At 41.3% G+C, this 12284-nt stretch overlaps 1 protein-coding gene across 5 annotated transcripts in view; it reads left to right on the top strand.

The window, feature by feature from the left end:
- The window catches only part of ASPH (aspartate beta-hydroxylase), a 212813-nt gene that overhangs the window by 88796 nt on the left and 111733 nt on the right, over positions 1 to 12284 (top strand). For all 5 annotated transcript variants that reach the window (XM_073892803.1, XM_073892801.1, XM_025870635.2 and 2 more), the window contains one exon: positions 10181 to 10222. In XM_073892803.1, the coding sequence (XP_073748904.1) occupies positions 10181 to 10222 (42 nt within the window). The remainder of the gene's footprint in view (positions 1 to 10180; positions 10223 to 12284) is intronic.

Here is a 12284-nt window from a genome sequence, read left to right as displayed (position 1 = left end):
ACATTACTGAGTTAGCATTTCGATTACCTCCCAGTACTTTAAAGAAATTGTCTTAGAAGTATTTTTTAAAATAATGAGTTTTTACAACATTGACTCTTTTCTAGTTACAGTGCAGATTTTTTAATATTGACCTGACTTTAGCAAAGGCATAAAAAGTAATACTGTTTTCTGGCCAGAAATTTCTGTGTTTTTATTTCCATGTTTTATAAGCTGAGCCCAAGAATTTCCTCACAACATAAATATAAAATACCCTGTGTTTGGGGTGCTGGAAGAAGGTGCTTTTTTAGAGGGGGTATTTAACAACCGAAGCACAGAAAAATGAAGATTTGATTAATATCTCTACTCACTGACATACAATAAGTTCCCCATAAACCGTGACCGTGGCTATTTTTGTTTAGTAATTAATTAGCCTGATCTTCAAGGTGGATCAAGAGAAGTTAAACCCTGAAAGACCTGCTCAGGAAGTTGTAACTTGTAATTTGGTGTCATAAAAATTTGATTGACTGGCTCCCCAGTTACATTGTGACCTTCCTAGAAGAGACTATAAGGCCAAGAGTTAGCAATAGTTATTTTTAATGATTGCGCTTGCTTTGCTTATTTCCCATTATTTTCATAGTCTTAGTGTATATTACAACCTCTTTTATTCAGTCTTACAAAAGAATAATAGTTGAGGGGCGCCTGGGTGGCTCAGTTGTTAAGCGTCTGCCTCTGGCTCAGGTCATGATCCCAGGGTCCTGGGATCGAGCCCCGCATCAGGCTCCCTGCTCCGCGGGAAGCCTGCTTCTCCCTCTCCCTTTGTCTCCCAGCTTGTGCTCTCACTCTATCTCTGTCAAATAAATAACATCTTTAAAAAAAAAAAAAAAAGAATAGTTGAAACTCTATATTCGTGATCTTCTTGCACAATAAGCTGACTGCTCTTGTAAGTGTTTAATTATCTGTGTGATTACAAAAACTGCAGGAACACTGATGATAGGGCCTGTCTCCCTCCTTTGCAATGCTCCTTACCTTTCAGTCTTTAAAATCCATTATTCAGGGGAAACTTTAATGGAGGACCTCTGCAACATGCTAGCTGTTAGTTCACTTTTTCCTGGCCCTTGGAATCTTAACTGATGATTACTTTGCCCTCCCTGATCATTCCAAGACTAGGTTATACTGTCTTAATATTGCTTGATTAAGTTCACAATAATGTATTTATTGGCATGCTATAATCCCACGGGGCGGGAACTGTCTTAATTTACCGGTATATTGAGCCATACACTAGGGCCCAGCGAATGCGAACCTTTAGTAAGCATTAAACATTATGTAGGAGCTCTTCTAAGCACATTCCATGAATTAACTCATTTAATGTTTCCAGTTGCCTAAGAGGTAGGCATGCTGTTATCTCCATTTTACAGATGAGAAAACTGAGACACAACAAAGCGGGTCTGAGAGCCGACAGGTGGCAGAATGGAGGCTGCCCCTTGCATGCTGGCTCCAGAGTTCACACTCTTGGCCTCTGTGCTCTAGAGGGTTTTTCATAAGGGAAGGCCTGAGGGCTGATGTGTTCTGAGAACTGTTTTGATGTGGTAAAACTAGAGCTGTCATCTTACTCAGCATCTTTCTCTTCATGTACATTAGTACTTCAGCCAGGACCTGGAAGTGGTAGAAAAGTAAGTTGTCCAGTAGCTTGAGTTTTGTCATCTTTTGTTTATATTTGTAAATTTATAAATGCTTTGCTCTTGACAAGGATATAAAAAATCAGTCCTAAGAATTGATCATTCTGACATTAGAAATCGAGCATTTTGAATACCAGATTTTTTTTTAAATTGTTTTTGCAATCCATGCTCCTTTAGTGGGTTTTTACCTTTCTCCTCAAACCCAGATTTTTTTTTAAAGATTTTATTTATTTATTTGACAGAGAGAGAGACAGCACAAGTAGGCAGAGCAGTAGGCAGAGAGGGAGAGGGAGAAGCAGGCTCCCCGCTGAGCAGGGAGCCCGATGCCGGGCTCGATCCCAGGACCCTGGGACCATGACCTGAGCCGAAGGCAGACGCTTAACGACTGAGCCAGCCAGGCGCCCCCAAACCCAGATTTTTACTTGAAATCATATAGCGTGTGATTCTGGCAATATGACAGAATAAATATGAATAGCACAAATTGATTCATTTATGAAGGAATCACTTATGAAATTCATCTGAGGAAAATTTCCTGCCAAACAGTATGTTAAGGCCCTTTCACTAACTGGTTCCAGTAACAATTTTTTTCTGTCATACCATGCCAGAGAAAAAAGAAGTTAATGTTATGTTTTATGGTGATAATCATTATTCGAGATGGAGATATGTGAGCACCAGTGTTTCTGCTGCTCCAGTCTCTCTGAAAATGGAGATAACATTTGTAACTCAGCCCACCGTGGTCTAGCAGTGGGGATGGCTTTGCTCTGCTTCATCTGCGCAAACTTTCACTCATACCTCCCCTTGTCACCCAGCATTTCCTAATGTGATCACTAGGGCATTAGCCAGCCTTAGTCCGGCAGCACTAGAGGTCTTTGCTTATGTGAATAAGCACCTAATCTGAAGGTTACTGTTATAGATTTCATCGTTTACAAACGATGTACAAAGGTACAAAGGTTTGCCCTGGGCAAAGAAGATACTCGAGCAACAATATAGTGCCTGCCCCATAGCGGGTCGCAGTCCCATGGGCTTAGAGCCGAGTAAAACAACCACTATGATGTCATTAAGTCCCCAGAGGGGTAGACAGGGCAGCACAGAGAAGAAGGGATAATTAACCCCTTTGGGAGCAAGGGTGTGGAAAGTCACATAGGCCTCCCCATGTGTCGTTGTGCTGGAGCTGAGTTTTGAGGAGCAGGACTGACTCATGGGGATTGGAATTGGAAGCAATTTGCAGGGAGAGAGGGCTGATTGAGGGGAGAGTCCGGGACGATTCCCGTTTTCCTGATCTGAATGCATGAATGATCAGCCCTTCATGGACCTATTGGAGGGAGGAGGAGATGGAGAGTAGCAGAGGAAGTGACGGGCCTGATTTCGGACATACTGGGTTTGCAATTCGGTGAACCACTTCTGAGTGGAGTCGTCTTTAAATGTTCAGGAGCACGCATTTGGGTCCTTCAGAATTGTAAATGGGCTTTTAGTTTATTTGCCCTTTCATTGGTACTCATCATTATGCTTTGAACAGCTTCCCACAACCTCAGGTACGTTTGATGGCACAGGTTACAGAAATGCTCATTCCTCTCACAGGCTAGCTCACTGATAAATTCTAAAGAGAACCTGAAGCCAAACGCATTTATAAAAACATTTTCTGTTGAGGTGTAATTGACACACAGAGATGTGCTCACTCGTTGAACGTACAGCTTAAGGAACTTGTGCCTGCGGTCCATTCCTGCACCCACCTGTCAGAATGCTTCTGGCGCTCCAGAAATCTCTCCTTCCTCCCGCTCAGTCCCAGCCCCCCAGCAGCAGCTGTGCCAATCTCTGTCACCACTGACTGGTTTGCTTGCTCTTGAATTTAATAAAACAAAACCAGAAGCAAACACACACAAAAGCAGATACCCTTTTTTGGTGACTTCTTTTTTGTTGTTCAACATCGTGTCTCAGGTTCATCTACTTTGGCATGCAGAGTATTGGTTTCTATGCATTGCCCTTTACTATAAATACACTACATTAAAAAAATCCATTCTACATTGATAGCTGTTATGAATGTTTCCAGTTTCTGACTGTTATGAAGAAAGCTTCTATGAATAATCTTGTACATGTCTGTTGTATATAAATACTCATTTCTGTTGGACATATAAAGGTATACAGATGATTTCTAGTTACCTCACATTAGCACCAAATCTACCTATATAAAAATGTCTGGATACACATGCACACATACCCATATATAGGTAGGTAGGTAGGTAGGTAGGTAGATAGATAGATAGGAAGGCAGGATCATAATCCAGATTTAGAAATTATATCAAAATTTGGCTGGGCCTTTAAGTGCACCATCTTTTCTGCTCGAATTGTAACAGATCTAATGCTGTGATGGTAAAATCAACCAGATAGTAAAGTTTGGAATGAGAAAGTATTTGCAAAAAATTGGACAAGAATGACTTTTACTGTATACTTTTTTTACCCATTTATATTGTCAGTAACATTAAAAACTGACATACGATTATATTAATGTATTTTAACTGCAACTTACAGTATCTGGTTGCTCCTTGAAAATCCTTCCTGTATTTGTTTTTCAAATACCATGCTAGATTTTTTTTTCCTCTATTACATTTCTTATTAATAACAGTGAAAACACTGACGGGAGAAAGAGAGTTAATGCTTGCATCTCTCAAAAGACTGAAATTCTTAAATTTAGTCGTAATTCTAAGATGCTCTAAGAAGCTTAAATTTTCATCAGCAGCTTTGCAAGTAATTCCCAGGGACTTCTCTGGGTAGTTAATCACTGTTTAACGAGTTGCCCTTAAAAACAACAATAGCACATAAAAAGCATTTAGTTCTGTCGGTGGGTTTTTTTTTTTTTTTTTAAGTAGAATGAAAATGAAGCAGTTTCACAGTCTGTGTCTGGTTGGTCCTTTAATTTAGATTTCCCCTTATTTTTGCAGATACTTAAAGCTTCAGAAAGACTGCCCCCACTACCGCAGGAGGACCAGCCTAACCATACGCTCCAAAAGATGGCTGTGATAGGTCTTGTGACGCAATTACTGAGCAGACCAAGATCTTTGGGAATGAACACTAAAGATGTTTTCAATCAGTCATAGTCCACTGGCATCTTAGTGTATTTTTTTTTTTTAGAAACAAATTACATGTAATGTTACATTCCTGCATGTCCGTTTTCCATATCATCTCTTTCTTACTGTGAGAACAGCTTCCGATCTTACCTACATTTATGTGTGTTGTTCAGATAACAGTTGATCATATTGACGATGTAGCAGCATTTGTCTTGGCAGGGTTTCACTGTGTATATGACTAGTAATTACCCCTATGTCTGTTGGACTGACCTGTGTAAACAGCATAAGCATGACCTCAAAGCCATGAAGAGTGCCCTGCGCTTGCACTCTGAGGCCCACTACTGACGGTCACGGTTAGCTGTGAAGACTGAGTTGTATATACCCGCACTGATATCCTTAGAGGATATTTCTACCTTAGCTTCGAGTGTTCAGGGTAAAACTCAGAATTTTGAGGTTCCTGGAGCTGGTAGCTCATTGATGAGAAAAGTTGAATATTTCGGTGAAAGTCTTAAGTTATCATGGTTAATTTATTTTTCAAACAGTTAAAATTCCTTGCTAGGATATAGGCAAAAGGAATGGCCTGCTCTGTCATGCAAAAATGCTGTCGGGCACCTCGGATCAATCATAGAATAGCTTTGTCCCTTCGGTATTTGTTAAAATTTTAGAAAACCTGTATAAATTGCTGGTGCACATCTTAAAGGTTGCTCTGCCATTAGCTAATTGAGTTATGCCCTCACAACACTGAAGATGGCCCCGTGATCTTACTAGAGAATGATGCCTCTAGCTGGGCTGATAATAGGGCGTGCGGAAGGTGCACACAAGCCACTTTCCGTGCTGCTGTTTGCAACGCCTTTTCTTTTCCACCCTGAAGAGTTTCTTCTACTTTTAATGTGGTTTATTTGGGCTTGGCAGTAGTTGCTGTTATGAAAATACTCATTTGTTAGGAAAAGAAGGTAGTGACATCATTTTGAAAGGACCATGAGCTATTAAAATCAAAGGAAAAGCCATAAGAAGTAATTTCATTTCCATGTCAGGGATAGCTCTTGATTATGTTAACATTGTTTTAAGATAAGATGACTTTTTCCTCCCTTGCTTTTAGGGTTACAATCAGAGAGATTTTATATTTTTATCATTATAGATCATAGTTACACTGTAGTGAATGATGCATGCTGACCCAGTGTGTAGTGAAATCCAGAAGATTGAGTTACTAAGAAAAGCAATAATTTTCTAAAGCTGTGATATGGGTAATATGGAGTTGCTACTCAAATTCTAATAAAGCTCTTAATTCATATTGTGAATTATAGAACACTACATTTTATAAAGCCTTAATTTTTTAGGGAAACTTAGGAGTGACATAGAACGGATAAATGAGTAGAATTTTGCTGGATTTTTGTATATAATCTCTAGAGCTCTGGAAGCTGAGGATTCATTATGCTGTGGTCAACTTCAAATACTTTCTGATTCCAAATATCTGAATTAACGAGCCGCCACGCTGGGCAGTATCAATGGATTTTCTAAAAATGATGTAAATGTCTTCTGTTTAATGTTATTTGAGTGCAATAAAATGCAGAATTCTTCTCTATATTGTCCTTATTTTGAATTATTATTTTGTTATATAACAAAATCAGTTCATTTTATACTTGTATATTAGAATATTACAGTATCCTTGATGACTGAAATCACGAAGGTGTACCTTCGACCCTTTCTTAACCTATTTCTAATAGGTGATGTTTATTTTAACATTTACTCTGATGCTTACATTGCCGGGAGCCAGATTAAAATGAGATAGCCCCTGCATCCATCCTTTGTAGGTTTTTGTTTAGCACCTAGCAGTTTTGGTAATTCCCTAGTGAGGCAAGCCCCACTCCCCTGTAGCCTCCTCCTCCCCCATGACCATTGTACCATGAGGACATGAACTTCATCGTAGTTGAGAAGACGAAAGAGTCTGAGCAGGTGGAAGGGCAGGCGAGGGTACAGCAGGTTCTCTTTCCATCTTCATTCTTGGGGCAGAAAAGGAGAACTAGACAAGTAGGGAAGAAGCCTCGGGGTTCCAGAAAGTGTTGTTTTCTCCTCTGGCATGCCAGAAGACTTCAGACTCATTCACTCAGGATAAACAGACCCACCTTTTGTTGTTATGTTAATCACCATACATTACATCATTAGTTGAAATCTTGCCATTTGCAACGACGAGGATGGAACTGGAGGGTATTATGCTGAGCGAAATCGGAGGGGGAGACGAACCATAAACAGACCCACTTTTATTGACTGCATTGCCTCTGCTGAGCGCTTTGCGCATGTGGGGCACTTGCATTTTCCCAGCAGGTGGGGCTTATCCCTGCTTGCAGATAAGCAAACTGAGGAGCAGAGAGGCGGAGACACCTGCCAGCCATGGTCCTTCATGGTGAGCATGTGGGCAACAGGTGGCAGGTGGAAACAGTTGGAGGGAGGCCAGATGCAGGCAGGAGAGCAGGTCAGAGACTAACAAGTAATACTCCAGGTGACGGTGGATGGGCCAACCTCGGGAAGTACTGGCAGAGAGACAGAGAAGGGGGACAGGGAAGTTGTGGCTGGCTGAGTGGGCCAGCGCCGGGGAAACAGAGCCCTGGAGAGTCACAGATGCCAGGGAGATGAGGAACTGGTGAGAGCAACTGGGCCCGGATGGAAATTAGCTCTGGACGTGTGTGAGGTCCAAGAAGAACCGGTCAGTAAGCAGGGAAGCACAGTTGCTGGAACAGCATAGAGATCAGGATATTTGAATTCACAGAAGTGATTTTCTTTAATGGTGTATGATCATTTTTGGTGTATGATTAAGAGTCCGTTCTTTTTAGTAAGGTTTTCCTTATCCTGAGAGGGGGGGGAGAAGTAAGTACAGTTAGGGATTGCATCACACCTTTCTTCTTGAATACGAGTGCTTAAACCCTAGCTATGAGTTACAAGTGAACTTGGATGTGGGTAATTTTCCGAATTGGGCTGAGCAGATAGCTCCCTTTAACTTGGAGACTGTCATTGGAACATACAGAGTGTGATTGAAGTATTATTACAGAGGATACTTTCTAAATCAGTCTTACCTGTTCTGTGACCTTTGGCAAGATTCCTGAGCCTCTCTTAAGCCTTAGTTTCCTTATCCATGAATTTAAAACCACCTCCCAGGGTTGATGGGGTTGATGCGATCGTCTGCAGTAAGTGCTTAGAACAATGCCTGGCACCCAGTAAGCATCCAGTGAGTCCTTCTCCTCTGGGGCATGGTGAGGTCCCCATGGGGTCTCCCAGGGAAGCGTGTGTACACAGAGAATAAAGCAGAGTAACACTTTACTGTTAGCTCTGCAGAATACTAGTGAGGGAAGCTGGTTCTCTGAAAACGCTTTTACCCACTGAAAATCAGAGGGGCCAAAATGCCTGCTCTGCTCATTTCCCCATATCCAAACACGAGTCACAGATGCCCACGTGTTGGTGTGAGGTGAGGGGCAGAAGGGGACGTGAGTGAGAGAGCTCTTGCCCAGGGCTGGGGAAGTTTGGGTTGGACCTTCTTCGGCCAGGCTCATTGCCCTCGTAAATACTGCTGCTGCGAAGGAAGAAAGATGGTGGCCCTTGTTCCCTGGAGGGTGCCTGGCCAGGGCCCTCCTACCCATTTAAAATGGGACCCATTCAAACCACTCCTCTTTCCTTATTTCTCCCCTGGGGGCGGGAAGATGTGTGGGGAGCCCTAAACTCCTCTTCATGTTCTCTCTAGTCAGGTTAGCAACTTGCATTTCGTGCTTGCGTTTTCAGATTACCCCAGCCCCATGCCAGGCGACGGATTCCTGGAGAACGTGGAGGGGCACAGCCTTCCTGCAGGCACTGCTGGTAGCACTGGAAGGACTCCCTGGGGACCAGGATTGTGTGTTGATGTTTTTCCTCAATCCTGTGTCCTCCGAGAGTGCATCCTATGAAATGATGTGCTGCCTAACTTTTTGATAAAGGAGGTTATGGTTAATACGATCAGAAATTCTAGGACATTCAACAGAGATCTAGAATGGCTTTTTGTTTTTGTTTTTATTTTTAAATATCCCGTGTACGTCCTGCAGCACTAGCAGGAAGAGTGTGGCAGTGAACTTGATAAAACCCACTCTTTGCACGAGGCAAAGCCTGCATGTCCCTATCTCCCGTTTCTCTTTCAGGGAAGGTAGGGAAGGGCGCTGTGGGAAGATTATATGCTTTGGAATGATGTAAACAGCTGACCTTGATACGTCAGGCTATCGACTTTCCCAGCCCTCAGCTTCCTCCTTTGCACAGAGGGAGACAGACCTCCCCCTAGGGAGGCAGGAGGCAGTAGGGGGGCGCGAAGTGCTTAGACTGAGCCTGCACTGTGCAGCTTTCACAGGTCGTTCCCTTCCTCTCCATTGGTGTCTTGGAACGCCTGACCTATAAAAAGCCCTCCCTTGTATCGGAAGCCTGCCTCTGATTTACTTGTCACTTCCAAAAAGTGCAATGTTTGATAGGAATGTATGGAGGAAGCCGGCGAGCAAAAAAATCGAGTGTTCAGTGGTTGTACCCCTGATCTCACCCCACGGCCTGGTCTACTCTGGGGGAAGAACTGAGTCTGATTTTGTATCAGTCTCCCAAACTCTGCCCTATCCTGACTCCCACACATATGCCTATACACGTGTTCCTAGAAATACCCAAAGCTAGATAAGTACCTACGGGAACTATAATCAACTGGTCTACCATGAAATTTAGCTAGACCCCAACTTCTATGAAACAATGGGCTAGGTCTGAGATAGTGCAGAAATGAGGTTATAAGCACAGGGTCAGGTCATGTGCCATAGTTTTCCACGTAGGGTGGATGTTGTTTGGTCCAGGTTCTGGGTGGGTATTACTGCCCACAGCCCCATTCATGGGAGAGACCCTACGACTGTGGTTCACTTAGCGAGAGGCTGACACAGGTGGGCTGTCTGGCCCATCTCGTGTCCTCAGCACCTGGGCTCAGTGCAGGCACACTTAGTGTTCCAGCTGTGTATGTGTGAAGTCCTTGGGGAAGTGAGACTGGTGTCACCCCAGTGAGGGGGACATGCGGCATTTCTTTAAAGCACATGGTGGCTGTTACAGTCTTCTGGTTTTAGGAGACAGTATCAATATTGAACAAGCTTTGATGAGGGCTTCACTCCACTCCAGTTTGCTTTTATACCCACAGAGGCACTTTTGGAGGAGATGACCCACAGCCCTACTTTTGGTGCCTCATACCTGGTTACTTTTATAAGTATAAGCCTGGTGACTTTTAAAAGCAATTCAAATGAGTCTAATCTTAATATTTTGTAACAAATTTCATGTGTAAAGAATTCAGGGTTGAGGAAAATTGGAATTCTATGGCCAGAAATATTTTTCTTAAATTATATTTATTTGAATTCATTTAAATATGATCCTATATTTTGAGATAACGAATAGGGACTTTCACAATACTTACTTTGTTTTGTCTTTACTTTTCAGAAACAAATAGAAAAACAGATGATCCAGAAATAAAAGAAAAAGGTGAGATCATCAAATAATGCCTTTCAAATATACATAGGAAGAAAATCATCACACTATTCATGAATAACATGCTGATTTTATTTTATATCACCAGTTAAAAGAAATTGACTCTGGGTTTATTATTTCAATGGTTTTATCAACAAACATTTATCAATATTTACATAAACATTAAGAGCAAAGGCTCTAAGGAGATAGCCTGGCTTCTAATCCCGGTTTTGCTGTTCACTATATGTATGTCTGAGAATTCTTTGCCCTCTGTGCCTCGGTTTCCTCTCTGTGATATGGGAATACAATAGTACCAAGTTCAGGGACCAGAAGACTCCTGTTTCTATGATAGTAATTAAATGAAAATATGTGTAAGGTACTTAAAGCAATGTATAGTGCAGGGAAAGCACTTAGGAAATGTTAAATGTTATTATGTTAACATCCATGCCAGGAATAGAGATCCAGAAATTACTAGAACATGTTCTCTTTTTATAAGGAACTCTGAGTTGTTGGAAGGACATGCAAACAAGGTTATATCCATAAAGAAAGAATCATCTCTGCCTTCCCACAGTTGATTACAATGGGATTCTAATAAATTGAATAACCCAGTAGAATTTTAAGTCAGCTCTTACGAAGATTCCTTAGCTGACTTGGAGTGAGGAACTGAGTTAAACAATTATATAGATGATCACGGAATAGTGCTTATGCTTTTTTTTTTTCATATTCTACTTCCCTTTATTCTTTCCAATTGTGGACATTTTTATTTTTCAGTATTTAATTCAAGCTTAGACAATAAGAATCTCTAAATAGTAAGTAAGGCTACTAATTTTATCCCTCACAAATATTTTTTATATCATTTAATTAATTAATTTAGTTTTTCATCATGATAAGTGTGCTCTTTAATCCCCAACCTCCCCCACCTGCCTCCCCTCTGGTAACCATCAGTTTATTCTCTATAGTTGACAATCTGTTTCTTGGCTTGTGTGTGTCTCTCTCCCTATATTTTTTTCTCTTGCTCATTTGTTTCTTAAATTCTACACATGAGTGAGATCATATGGTATTTGTTTTTCTCTGACTGACTTACTGTACTTAGCATCCATTCTACTATCTAGCTCTATCCACGTTGTTGCAAATGGCAGGATTACATTCTTTTATTTTTATGGCTGAATAATATTGCATTGTATATATACCACATCTTCTTTATCCATTCATCTATTGATGGACACTTGGGCCACTTTGATAGTTTGGCTATCGTACAGAATGCTGCTATGAACATAGGGGTGCATGTATCCCTTTGAATTAGTGTTTTTGTATTTTTTGGGTGAATACGCAGTAGTGCGATTACTGGATTATAGGGTAGTTCTGTTTGCTTTTAATATTTGAATGATAAAATCTTTAATGGTTGAACATTACAATTTTAGAAATGCCTTTAATTTTTAGTAATGTTAATTTTCAGCATCTACATTTGAGAAGATATTATAGTACATAACATGTTGTAATATACATAATGTACATGGTCTTAGTGTATAATTATTTGGCGAGCATACAGAGTTGCTGGCCTCTGGCTGTAATTTTGTAGCCTGTAGGCTGGGAACTAGGCATTTAGTCATGCATTTTTTTTTTCCTGACTCGTTGTATTTAATTTTTTATGAAAGCAATACCAAGATACAGTTTTAAAAGTATGACTTTTAATGAAACACAGCAGCCTTCTATCTCCCTACTCCCTGTCTGTGAGGCCCATCCCTGACTTTCTTTTAGCTATTTCTTCTAGTACTTACCTACACATTTCTAAATAACTAGCTACTTGTGCAACTTTCTCGAAACTGTTGACTTTTCTATGTAGATGACTGGGATTTAGCTCAGTCACGACCCGAGTTCTCCATGCTGCCCCACCTTCCTGATCTGCCATGACACCACGACATACTCTGATCGTGATAAGTAAGTAGCCCCCTTCTCCCTAGTTTTGTTTTCTACGATTTCAGTGACCCGCGGTCAGATGTGGTCAGCAAGCAGATGATCCTCCTTCTGACCTATTGTCAGAAGGTCACTAGTAGCCTAATGCTACGCCCCAATGCCT

This window comes from Callorhinus ursinus, unplaced genomic scaffold (genome assembly GCF_003265705.2).
Source record: "Callorhinus ursinus isolate GAN/ISIS: 27379988/994484 unplaced genomic scaffold, GSC_fseal_2.0 scaffold5, whole genome shotgun sequence".
NCBI classification, from domain to species: domain Eukaryota; kingdom Metazoa; phylum Chordata; class Mammalia; order Carnivora; family Otariidae; genus Callorhinus; species Callorhinus ursinus.
This window is presented reverse-complemented; position numbering and strand designations above follow the sequence as displayed.